This window comes from Salvelinus namaycush, chromosome 19 (genome assembly GCF_016432855.1).
Source record: "Salvelinus namaycush isolate Seneca chromosome 19, SaNama_1.0, whole genome shotgun sequence".
NCBI lineage: Eukaryota > Metazoa > Chordata > Actinopteri > Salmoniformes > Salmonidae > Salvelinus > Salvelinus namaycush.
Window position 1 is genome coordinate 23571802 of NC_052325.1, and position 12439 is coordinate 23584240.

A 12439-nucleotide genomic window follows, 5' to 3' on the forward strand; every position below is an offset into this window, starting at 1 on the left:
TTGTGGGGCCTATGCAGCAGCTTCAGTCTTCAACATACTTCTTATTGTGGGGCCTATGCAGCAGCTTCAGTCTTCAACATACTTCTTATTGTGGGGCTTATGCAGCAGCTTCAATCTTCAACATACTTCTTATTGTGGGGCCTATGCAGCAGCTTCAATCTTCAACATACTTCTTATTGTGGGGCCTATGCAGCAGCTTCAATCTTCAACATACTTCTTATTGTGGGGCTTGTGAAGCAGAAGCACCAGCTTCATCTTCGACATACTACTTCTTCTTCGTCTACTTCTTCTTTAGCACGCTACTCCTCTTACACCGTTTAAGATAGAAATGCCTCTCAAACTTTAAAACGTTCAGAATGGTAACGCTTGAGTTGCTTGTATACAACTTTTTGATATCTTTTATACTTTTTAATATATGAAACCTTTTGTCCTCCATCCCCTTGTATGGGATTTCCTCAAGATTCTAAAAAGCCCAATTGTGACATCATCACTTCAAACTTCCATTCACTGTAAATGCAATAATGCAACTTTTGACACAAATCAGCAACTTTGACCACTTTGCAACAACTTAGACAAAAACTTACTCAAATCTTGCATTTGAACATAAAATTATGTTCTGATAAAAAGTTACAGCTATTTTTGTAAACGCATCAACAAACTTTTCTGTAACTTTTTTGCAAACAACTGCAGAGTATGGTATTTATTTGGTATTAAAGCACTGTATTTTAGCATGTTTTTCACACTTGCTTTGGCCATAGGAGAGCAGTGTTGCCAATGTCACTGTTCCCTAGCAACGCTTTGCTTGGTGAGAGAGAAGTCTTCATAGCTCGACAAATCCCCATGATTTGTGAACTACTGACCACTCAACTTGCCTAGCAACGCTTGACTCGCGGGAATGAATGTCTTCATAGCTTTTCAAATTCCCTTGATTTGTTAATCTGTTTCAGACTGAACAGCTAGCGCTAAGATTTCAAATACTTTCCCGATCTGGATGACCTAGAATGATAAAGAGAACATTTTTAATGCTTACTAGCGTTGTCCTTCTTTTCCAGGATCATTCTCCGTGTTCTAAATAACTTAACTGGCTAGTTTGCCTGTCTCTATAGAGGGGTAGGGCTGTAATCCTTTTATTGGATTGAGTGGATTACCATCTCTACCAATACAAAGTTACAGCTGTTTGACAGAGTTTAGAGTGACAAAAAGTGTCTAGCTAACGTCTATTAACAGCTCTCCGTGTAATCATTGAGCAGCCTGAACGGAGCCGTTGTTATGGATACTCACACTCACAGAGTGCAAAAATGATGACGTGGGTGAAGACAGTGACCACAATTACTGACCACAACCACACAAATATTGACCCCACAACAAATGAACCACACAACTACAGACCACAACTCAACTACTGACCACAACTACTGACCACAACCACACAACTACTGACCACAACACAACTACTGACCAGAACCAAATCAAATCAAATTGTATTGGTCACATACACATGGTGAGCAGATGTTAATGCGAGTGTAGCGAAATGCTTGTGCTTCTAGTTCCGACCATGCAGTAATATCTAACAAGTAATCTAACAATTTCACAACAACTACCTTTTACACACAAGTGTAAAGGAATGAATAAGAATATGTACATATAAATATATGGATGAGCGAAGGCCGAACGGCATAGGCAAGATGCGGTAGATGGTATAGAGTACAGTATATACATATGAGATGAGTAATGTAGGGTATGTAAACATTATATAAAGTGCCATTGTTCAAAGTGACTAGTGATACATTTTATTAGTGTGGCTAGACATTTGAGTCAGTATGTTGGCCACAGCCACTCAATGTTAGTGATGGCTGTTTAACAGTCTGATGGCCTGTTTTTCAGTCTCTCGGTCCCAGCTTTGATGCACCTGTACTGACCTCGCCTTCTGGATGATAGTGGGGTGAACAGGCAGTGGCTCGGGGGGTTGTTGTCCTTGATGATCTTTTTGGCCTTCCTGTGACATCGGGTGATGTAGGTGTCCTGGAGGACAGGTAGTTTGCCCCCGGTGATGCGTTGTGCAGACCTCACTACCCTCTGGAGAGCCTTACGGTTGTGGGCGGAGCAGTTGCCGTACCAGGCGGTGATACAGCCCGACATGATGCTCTCGATTGTGCATCTGTAAAAGTTTGTGAGTGTTTTTGGTGACAATCCAAATTTCTTCAGCCTCCTGAGGTTGAAGAGGCGCTGTTGCACCTTCTTCACCACGCTGTCTGTGTGGGTGGACCATTTCAGTTTGTCTGTGATGTGTACGCCGAGGAACTTAAAACGTTCCACCTTCTCCACCACTGTCCCTTCGATGTGGATAGGGGGGTGCTCCTTCCGCAGTTTCCTGAAGTCCACGATCATCACCATATTTTCCTGACACCACACTCCGAGGGCCCTCACCTCCTCCCTGTAGGCCGTCTCGTCGTTGTTGCCCACAACCACACCACTACTGACCACAACCACAAAACTTCTGACCACACAACTTCTGACCACAACCATACAACTGCTGACAACTGCTGACCACATCTAGTGACCAAAACCACATAACTTCTGACCACATCTAATCACCATAACTACTGACCACCACAATTGCTGACCACAACCACACAACTACTGATCACTACTGTTACCACAACTACTGCGACCACAACTACTGCTCTGGTCTGCACTAGCTCTGGTCCAGCTCTAGCCCTGGGCGTTGCTAGCTAGCTCTGCCTCACACTAAATCTGGTCTGCGCTCTAAATTATAACTACTTAAATGTGAAGATATTAGCCTACAGTATAATACCTACCAACAATAAATGTAATTCTTGAACCGTTCAAGCTTGATACACCAAACCAACTTTCACATAATCAATTTATCCTAACTTTTAAATGATTTAAAAAACTTTGATCAACTATAACTATATACATTTGTGTAAAATAACTCATCAACATTAATTATTGAACCCTTCAAGCTAAAGACACCAAAGCAAATTTCACATGTTCACTCTATCCTAACGTCAAATTCATATTTTTTTTAAATAGACTATCACTATATGAATTAGCATACATTTGCATAAAATAATACACCAACAGTAACTCTTAAACCGTTCATACTAGATACAACATATCGACTTTCATATGTTCAGGCTTTTCATCTACTTACTTTTTCAACTATAACCAGTCACCACCATTACTACTGCAGACACTATCACTACTATAATGTTTTTCTAAACCATACATACTTTAAAACTGCTTTGCTTTAAATAGTAAAGTAAAACTTTTTAAACATCTACCACTACCACAAAAATACTTTTAAAGTGTTAAAGCAAGTCCCATCAATTGTACTTCATGTACAATTATTATCTATACTGAACAAAAATGTAAATGCAAAATGCAACAATTTTACTGAGTTACAGTTCAGATAAGGAAATCAGTCAATTGAAATAAATTCATTGGGCCCTAATCTTTGGATTTCACATGAATGCTGAATGGGCAGGTGCGCAGCCATGGGTGGGCCTGGGAGGGCATAGGCCCACCCACTTGGGGGCCAGGCAGAATTAGGTTTTCCCCACAAAGGGGCTTTATCACAGACATAAATACTCCACAGTTTCATCTGCTGTCTGGCTGGCTGGTCTCAGACGATCCCGCAGGTGAAGAAGCCGGATGTGGATGTCCTGTGCTGCCGTGGTTACATGTGGTCTGCGGTTGTGAGGCCGGTTGAATGTACTTTCTCTAAAATTACATTGGAGGCAGCTTATGGTAGAGAAATTAACATTCAATTCTCTGGCAAAAGCTCTGGTGGACATTCCTGCAGTCAGCATGCCAATTGCACGCTCCCTCAAAACTTGAGACGTCTATGGCATTGTGTTGTGTGACAAAACTGCACATTTTAGAGTGGCCTTTTATTGCCACACCTGTCAGGTGGATGGATTCTCTTGTCAAAGGAGAAATGCTCACTAACAGGGATGTAAACAAATTTGTGCACAAAAGTTGAGAGGTATAAGCTTTTTGTGTGTATGGAAGATTTCTGGGATCTTTTATTTCAGCTCATGAAACATGGGACCAACACTTTACATGTTGCATTTAGATTTTTGTTCAGTGTTTAGACAGTATCATAGGCTTGCAGTAGCTAAAGCTAAATAATAGCCACGCCACACCACACCTTGACAAACGTTTCTAAACTTTATTATGGTAATATCAAAAGTAAGGTTATTTATGAGCAAGCTATTATATTGTGGAAAACAGCATTACAGTTGGAACTTAAATTGGACAAAGAGAATGGCTCAACAGAATTAAATATGGTTTAAACCTTCGCAAAAGTTCTGAACAGGTTATATTGTAGCAGTTACCATCAAAGGCAACTGCCTACCCTACCCAACAAGTGACCGAAATAGGCTAATATTATTTATACAGACCTACTAATCACCCATCTTAAACTAAACATGGAGCACACAATTAAAAAGACAGATCAAATTTAATTTAGCCAATGAAATGTCTCAACAGAATTAAACAAAACAGGTTTTGCATATTTAAAAATCTGGGTTTGATTAATAAATAGTCTTACAATAATAACAATGATATACAATAATAATAATGATATAACAAATAATTATAAATAAATGTAAGTTCCAAAATTGCACAGTAGCCTGGAATTTGGCAATGCCAACGTTCTTCTCATCTTCCACTACAATATTAAAACATACTAAATTCCCCTTATAGGCTTTTCACTACAGGCATGCTCTTTTTACTCTAACTTCTGTTTTAATTCAATGAAAAAAGCTTCCATCTTCACAATCAACAGTGGCCTAGGCAAAGGCTCCTCTCTCGCTTGCTCTGTCCTAAGCTGGAGGCTCACGTGCTCGCAAGGCATGAGAGAATTGTGCCGAAGCACGAATTCTGGGTATAAGCTATGATAGACAGTCTCTCCTGAACAATTTGGCTTGCTACAATTTTATTTATTGGCTTTTCATTTTTTTATTGGCCAAATGCCGCAATTAGCCTAGGCTAAGGGAAACCCTTGTGCATGTTCCCATCAGAGTTGTGCTTCCATCAAATGTACTTGTTGCAGATAGTCTGTGCATACATACGTAGTGCAGATAATAACTTTTGGGGTCAAATTCCCATGTAGCGAATAAAAAATACAAGTTAAATGGGTTTCCATGGCATTTTCAACTCTAGGTTTACTGATGGTTTTGTCACAAAAAATGTTGTGTAAGTATAGCGAATGTGCCGACTAAGTAATGTACGTTCCTTGCATCACATCCACCTAGTTACATTTAATTTGCATCTCCTGCATACTCCAACAACACCATAAACATTTCATAACAGCTCGCAGACATTTTGGACATTTATTGAGCACATCATTACAGCTCAGGGTGTGAACACACATTCCTACACTGATCAATGTGCGTCTGGCAGTAATAATGCATGAGAAGTGTGCTATGCACACTGTAATTACCCAGATGCATTACGTTGGTAAATCCCCAGAAAAAAAAGAGAAAAGAGCCGGTTGGTAATCAAGCATTCTCTACCCATCACGCCCACAGCTCCAGCAACAGTCTGGAGGAGAACAGGGAACAACAGTGATATGGGAGCCTGGAAAGCTAAATGATTCATATCAGGCTATGACTTTGAAAATGTGAGACAAATAGAGGGGATGGAACTTTGATATCATTGTGACAGGGGTTTTTGCATTTTCTCTGTGACACACACACACACACACACACACACACACACACACACACACACACACACACACACACACACACACACACACACACACACACACACTAAATATAGTAATATGTGTTATTTATAACAGCCCCTATTAGAACACTTTACAAATGCCTCCCTCCTTCCTTCGGTGATATCTAATAGGCTGATACTGTGCCTTTGCTTTGCACTTATTTCAAGCAGCGGTAAAATAGCCCCTATATTAGAACACTTTACAAATGCCTCCTTCCTTCAGAGGTCTAATAAGCTGATACTGTACCTTTGCTTTGTACATATTTGAAGCAGCTGTAAAGTAGAGTATGCCCCCTTGTGGTCAAGTGAATAGCGTGACACGTATATGAATCTATTCCAGCAGACTACGATAGCAAAACATGAATGCATTAAAAATAAACTACTTTAACCCACTATGCAGTGTTTGATATTCTTACAGCGTAAACAGATTGACGCGCTTGTCACTGATTAACATAGTGACTAGACATTAACGTAAAACGGTCGTAATAACAGTTGCTTTACGGCGTTGTTGCCTTCGTAATAACCGGTTTCCACTATATAGCACAGCAACAAAGTCAAAATGTCTATATCTTACAAATTTATGAAAAATAAAATTTGCTTTTTTGTGTTAATTTAAGGTTAGCAGCGTGGTTGAGTTTAGGGTTAAGATTAGGTTTAAAATCAATTTTAAGAAGTGAAATTGTAGAAATAGGCGGGGTGTATGACTTTGTGGCTGTGGGAATTAGTGACGACCCTTTTAGTCCAGTTGCCCTTACATAGATGTCCATGGCATGTGAGTTATTCAAACGTTTTATGAAACGCAACATTACCTGTTGGTTCAGTGTGTGTTTTCAAGCTGTTAGTGTTAGTATTGCTTCACTTGCCTGGCAGTCATGCACAGCTATCGTTATTTTATTGAGATGGCTGTGCTGGTTATGCTAACCAACTAACGTTAGCCAGCCAGCTAACATAATAATCTTGCTTCTAGTTGCACACGTCTCCATTGCATTTTGGATTTGACCAACAGGATAACATATTTGCCAATTGGAACATTAGTGTGAGACTTTCTTGTTACATTTTCAGCAGACGCGTTTATCCAGAGCGATTAAGGTTGGCTAAGTACTTTGCTCAAGGGCACATCGACCAATTGTTCAACCGTGTAACTTTTTATTTAACTAGGCAAGTCAGTTAAGGACAAATTCTTATTTACAATGACGGCCTACACATTAGTCTGCTCTGGGATTTGAACCAGCGACCTATCGATTACTGGCTCTTAACCGCTAGGCTACCTGCCGCCTTTATTACACTATGCACTGTTGTCACTGTTGTCAAGTTCAGGTGGTCTGGATGAATTCTAGGACCCCATACATTCTCAACACATCGCTATGAGAATGTGTTGTATGCAATCACAGTAGAATAAAAACAGTCCAGTCCTCATGGTTCCCCAACTTCACAGAGAGCATTGTTTTCCCTGTATTCATTTAGCAGCGGTGGCCCTATATTCATTTAACCCCCCACCCTTGCCACCACTGCTGGGGAAAAAATCCTAGGGGAAACACTGGAGAGTATATATTTGTTATTCCTAAAACAAGAGTAGGCCTATTCACCGACAGTATTTTGTCACAACTCATTCAGTCAGGTCAAACCTGCTTTGTCAGATATAAAACCATTAATGTTATAATTCTGTTTCTGCAGATCCATCCCTCTGAAGTCTGTGTCTAACAGATTACGACCATGGCGTCTCCTTTTCTGAAGTATGCCGTGATGGTACAGAAGTACCGGACGCCGCTGCTCATCGCTGGGTGCAGTGGGGTGTTTGCGGCCCAAATGTTCTACCACTTATTCCCAGAGAACACTTATAGGAAGCTGTATCAGGCCTGGAACAAAGGAGAACCAGCCAGCCTTTCTGAGAAGCTGGAGAGTGTCTTCAAACAGGTGCTGAAGGATTCTGATGTGGGCGCCCCTGATGGTTATAGTGCCTTCGCGTCGTTTGGCTTCCACCCTGTTGGGGCTGGCGTACCCTGGCTTCCCTCCGGTGCCCAGATTGGCATCCCTGCCAACTTCAACAGCACGCTGGACGACCCGGCTGGCATCACCAACCGCACCATACTCATCAATGGCGAGAAGGTGGAGTGGGACAGTGTCATCGGCACGGCCCTGAAAGATGCTCTAGTGTTCTCCCCAGAGGCTCAGAAGTTTGCCGTGGCGAGGGAGGTAGCTCGTCTTGAGGTGGGCGGGCCTGTGCTGAATGCGGCTGTAGCTCCATTCTGCTTGGCCGGAGTGATGGTCTACTCGGTGACCCTGAAGCAGATCTTCAGGCTCCACGCTGGGCCTGTGATCTTCAGGGGCGTAGTGAATGTAGTGGCGCTCGGCCTTGGCGCTGTGTCTTACTTCCTGACTTCCGACGCTGTCAGCCAATGGCTGGACTACAAATCAGACCGCCGTGCTGCAGGCCTGTCCAAGATCTATGCCAAGGGAGGGGTGGAGTTCTACAACAAGATCCTCTCCCGGAACAAGACGCTACGTTCGCTGATGGGCCAGAAGGGGGAGGAGATGTACGCGCCCAGTGGCAACCTGTTCCCTGCTCACCTGCTAAGACTGAAGCACGCTCCTTACACCTCCAGGAGGGACGGCATTGTGGGCCTACTCAAGGAAGAGAAGGCCTAAAAAGGACATTGGTCGCCCAGTAATCTCCGCACCAAGAACCAAATATCACGTGAGCTTTGACCTCTGGCCAGCTACTTGTAAAGTCTGACACGAGACTAGAAGCCCACTGCTGTTTGTTCTAGTTTTCCAGCAGGTATTATTTATGAAATCACAATTACTGTGAGGAAAAAGGACATTTCAACCACATGTAACATTGCCTGAATAATGACAGTTATACTTGACCTTGATACTATCGTTTCTTTATCAGTGACCTCAATTTGAGCACAAATTTGCCTAAAATTGGTCTACATGGTGAACCTGCACTTTTGTGTTGTAAAATACATCAGGGCAAGGCACAATACAAATATTTCATAACATTACCAATTTGACAAAATGTATGTTATAATGTTTAAACGTGTGCAGCTGACTTGTGTGAGATGAAATTGTTGTGAATGTTTAACCACAACAAATAAATAGCCTTTGGCTATTGTGTGAGAGAGAGTGTGTGTGCGTGAAGGGAATCAAGAATCAGTTTGGTTTTAATGAACCCATCTTTTTAAAGCAATTTGCTTGGTGATACAGATCTTAATCTCCCGAGTCTCCACATTTAGCAGTTGTCTGCATATGAAATTGGAAACTTAATCTAGTTTTTTAATCACATCTCACACGTCTGAAGCCCTGTGGCGTTCTACAAAAAGAACCAAGTAATTAACGTTGTGACAGAGTGACTACTGCGGAGCAAAACTGAACCTAGAGACTAATAGCATTGTCAAATGAAGGTGCATCTCAATGGCACTTTATCTCGGTCTAAATCAAAGAGCCAGAACAAAATCCACACTAGTCACAGCAATTGACAGCATCTTTTTAGCTTTGATAGTGAGGCTCTCATGGGCTATATACGAATGCCTGTGTTTGTGATTACAAAAAACTCCAATAATTTTATGCAACGGAAAACTTGTTTAGGAAAATGACAATTCTCCACCCAACTTCCATGGAAATGTGATTGGGCCGTTCTCCACAGAAACTAATTACAGCACTGTACTGGGCTACCACCAATGGTACCCACAGACTGGGTGGAGATGACATGGGGTACCACTAATTTGTGACAATAGATACTCTACAATTCATAGTTTAAAAAAATCACATGCAAATAGCATTTATCTTTTAAAATATATTCTCAGTTTTTTACATACCACTTCACCAGTATGAGAGAAAATCATTTTCATCACCACATCAGTCATTGCTAACTGCATACATGGATTGTCAACAGAAGTGGGAGGATCAAGAGAAGTACACTATATATACAAAAGTATGTGGACACCCCTTCAAGTTAGTGGATTCGGCTATTTCAGCCACACCAGTTGCTGACAGGTGTATAAAATGGAGCACACAGCCATGCAATCTCCAAAGACAAACATTGGCAGTAGAATGGCCTTACTGCAGAGCTCTGTGACTTTCAGCGTGGCGCCGTCATTGGATGGCACCTTTCCAACAAGTCAGTTCGTCAAATTTCTGCCCTGCTAGAGCTGTCATGTCAACTGTAAGTGCTGATATTGTGACGTGGAAACGTCTAGGAGTAACAACGGCTCGCCATGTGTAATGCCAAGCGTCGGCTGGAGTGGTGTGAAGCTCACCGCCATTGGACTCTGGAGCAGTGGAAACAGTGTTCTCTGGAGTGATGAATCGCGCTTCACCATCTGGCAGTCCGACGGACAAATCTGGGTTTGGCAGATGTCAGGAGAACGCTACCTGCCCCAATGCATAGTGCCAACTGTAAAGTTTGGTGGAGGAGGAATGATGATCTGGGGCTGTTTTTCATGGTTCGGGCTAGGCCCCTTCGTTCCAGTGAAGGGAAATCTTAATGCTACAGCATACAATGACATTCTAGACGATTCTGCGCTTGGGGAAGCGAAAAACAAAACAGTTTGGGGAAGGGCCTTTCCTGTTTCAACATGAAAATGCCCCCATGCACAAAGCGAGGTCCATACAGAAATGGTTTGTCAAGATCGGTGTGGAAGAACTTGACTAGCCTGCACAGAACCCTGACCTCAACTCCATCGAACACCTTAGTGATGAATTGGAATGCCGACTGCCAGCCAGGTCTAATAGCCCAACATCAGTGCCCGACCTCCCTAATACTCTGTGGCTGAATGGAAGCAAGTCCCCGTAGCAATGTTCCAACTTATAGTGGAAAGCCTTCCCAGAAGAGTGGAGGCTGTTGTAGCCGCAAAGGGGGGACCAACTCCATATTAATGCCCATGATTTAGGTATGAGATGTTCGACGAGCAGGTGTCCTCATACTTTTTGTCATGTAGTGTAGGTGTATGGAAATCAAATCAGCTAATTGGGCAGATTTGTTACCACTTAAGACCATTTTGCTGGCTGATTTGGATGCACGACAAGTCGATTATGGACAACTATAGCATTTTAGCTAAGCCTAACCCTTTTCCGAACCATTCTCCTAACCTGCCAAGTTAATTATCCTAACCTGCCACAATAATTATCCTAACCCTTTTCCTAACTGGACACGTTAATTATTCTAAACTGCTACGCCACGTTAGTTCTCTTAACCTGCTATATTAACATTAAGTTAACATTAAATATTTAATTTAAGTTGACCCGCAGTGCACCTGGTTATGGCCTGTCTAACCAATAATGGAGACTTGACGTTGCACCCATCGCTGTTGATCCAACCATTGATTCTACTGCACCCATCACTGTTGACCCATCCAGTTATTTTGCAAAGCCCACTTTCAGACACTCCAAGTATGTAGGTACCCATACTTGCCCCATCATTGGTCGCAGTGATATGGAATTAAGGGGGTAGTACTGTTCTTGTTTGGACCACATGATGTCGCCACAGCCCAAATTTACATTCTACTCTATAGTCGCATTGTCTGGCCTAACCCACAGTGGTGTATTGTTAATATAGTTCATTCACAGTCACAGGCCTAGATATTTCCTGAATTTAGGACAATAACAAACTAATTTAGGCTAATTCTGACCAACAATGGAATATTGCATATCCTGTGGCTAAAATTAACTGAGGCAATGGTGTCGTTTCCTCGCCACTGACTACCGGTATTCTACTCCACACTGTTGCTTTTAGATTTCAGTGACCTTGGCTGCACAATGTTCTAAGGTGATGCCACAGTTCTCACAATACATTCGGTAAATCTATAAAACCGGCAAAATACCAATAACATGGCATGAAAAGTAGTGGAAAAATTACAGGAATGCTCACTCGCGATTTAACAAATTAAAACCACGCCTCCCTGTCCTGTGACTCCACCCCAGTGCACTGGTGGCGCTACGGAGATTGCGCCGGTACGTTGCTATGCTGTTGCCTCTGCTGCAGTGAGCGTGCATTGACAACGGACTCCGCTGAGAAAGTCAGAGACGCTATTCGGCAATCCGGAATACACTTTTTCCCCCAACATTTATGTCGCTCATACCCTCTCATTTACAAATCAAAGGAATTGTAAATATCATTCACTCGGTCTGAGATGCCTGCTGGTTCGCTGTAGCCAATGGTTGCTGTATGTTGTGTGTGGATTATTCGTCGCCGAGCTAGTCGCATATTCGAACTAGTAAAGGGCCCGCAGACAGTTGAATGTATGAAGCTGAAGGATCGGAGTGATAAAAATGAGGTTTTGTCGGAGTTCCCAGCGGGTGAACTGAACTTGGATTTTCAGTCCCTCACCCTAAACTCATTTCCCGCTGTAAGAAAACCATATTCCTTAAAAACTGGACGCCTCTGGAACTGTTTATGACGGTAAGATATTTGACCAACTAGCTACAGTACCTAGCTAAGCGAGAACGTTACTCCTTAGAACCACATTGTACTGAAAAGTAATGCAGCTTGTTAGTTACTGTACAGTAAGTTAACGTTAGATGGGAATGAAGTAGCTAGCTAACGTTAGCTAGCTAAATTGCTAGGTAACTTTTGCTGTCCATAAACCCAACCAAGATATAGCTAAATGTTTTGCGAACTTTTCTAGTTGCACTTTTGAACTGTCCTATACTCGCGTCCAATGCCTTTGGGTTTTTATTGGAA

At 42.2% G+C, this 12439-nt stretch overlaps 2 protein-coding genes across 2 annotated transcripts in view; both read left to right on the forward strand.

Moving 5' to 3' along the window:
- Positions 1-6374: 6374 nt before the first annotated feature.
- Positions 6375-8879, forward strand: tmem177 (transmembrane protein 177). Its single transcript, XM_039014057.1, has 2 exons — positions 6375-6529; positions 7432-8879. Exon 2 carries the CDS (start codon positions 7471-7473, stop codon positions 8401-8403), a length of 933 nt encoding a protein of 310 aa, XP_038869985.1. The 5' UTR covers positions 6375-6529; positions 7432-7470; the 3' UTR covers positions 8404-8879.
- Positions 8880-11752: 2873 nt separating this feature from the next.
- The window catches only part of LOC120064248 (tyrosine-protein phosphatase non-receptor type 4-like), a 103723-nt gene continuing 103036 nt past the window's right edge, over positions 11753-12439 (forward strand). Inside the window, exon 1 of the mRNA XM_039014683.1 lies at positions 11753-12157. The gene's annotated coding sequence lies outside the window, so the exon portion shown is untranslated. The remainder of the gene's footprint in view (positions 12158-12439) is intronic.

Excerpts from the sequence above, each read along its gene's own strand:
- tmem177 (XM_039014057.1), top strand. The coding sequence starts at position 7,471 with ATGGCGTCTCCTTTTCTGAAGTATGCCGTGATGGTACAGAAGTACCGG.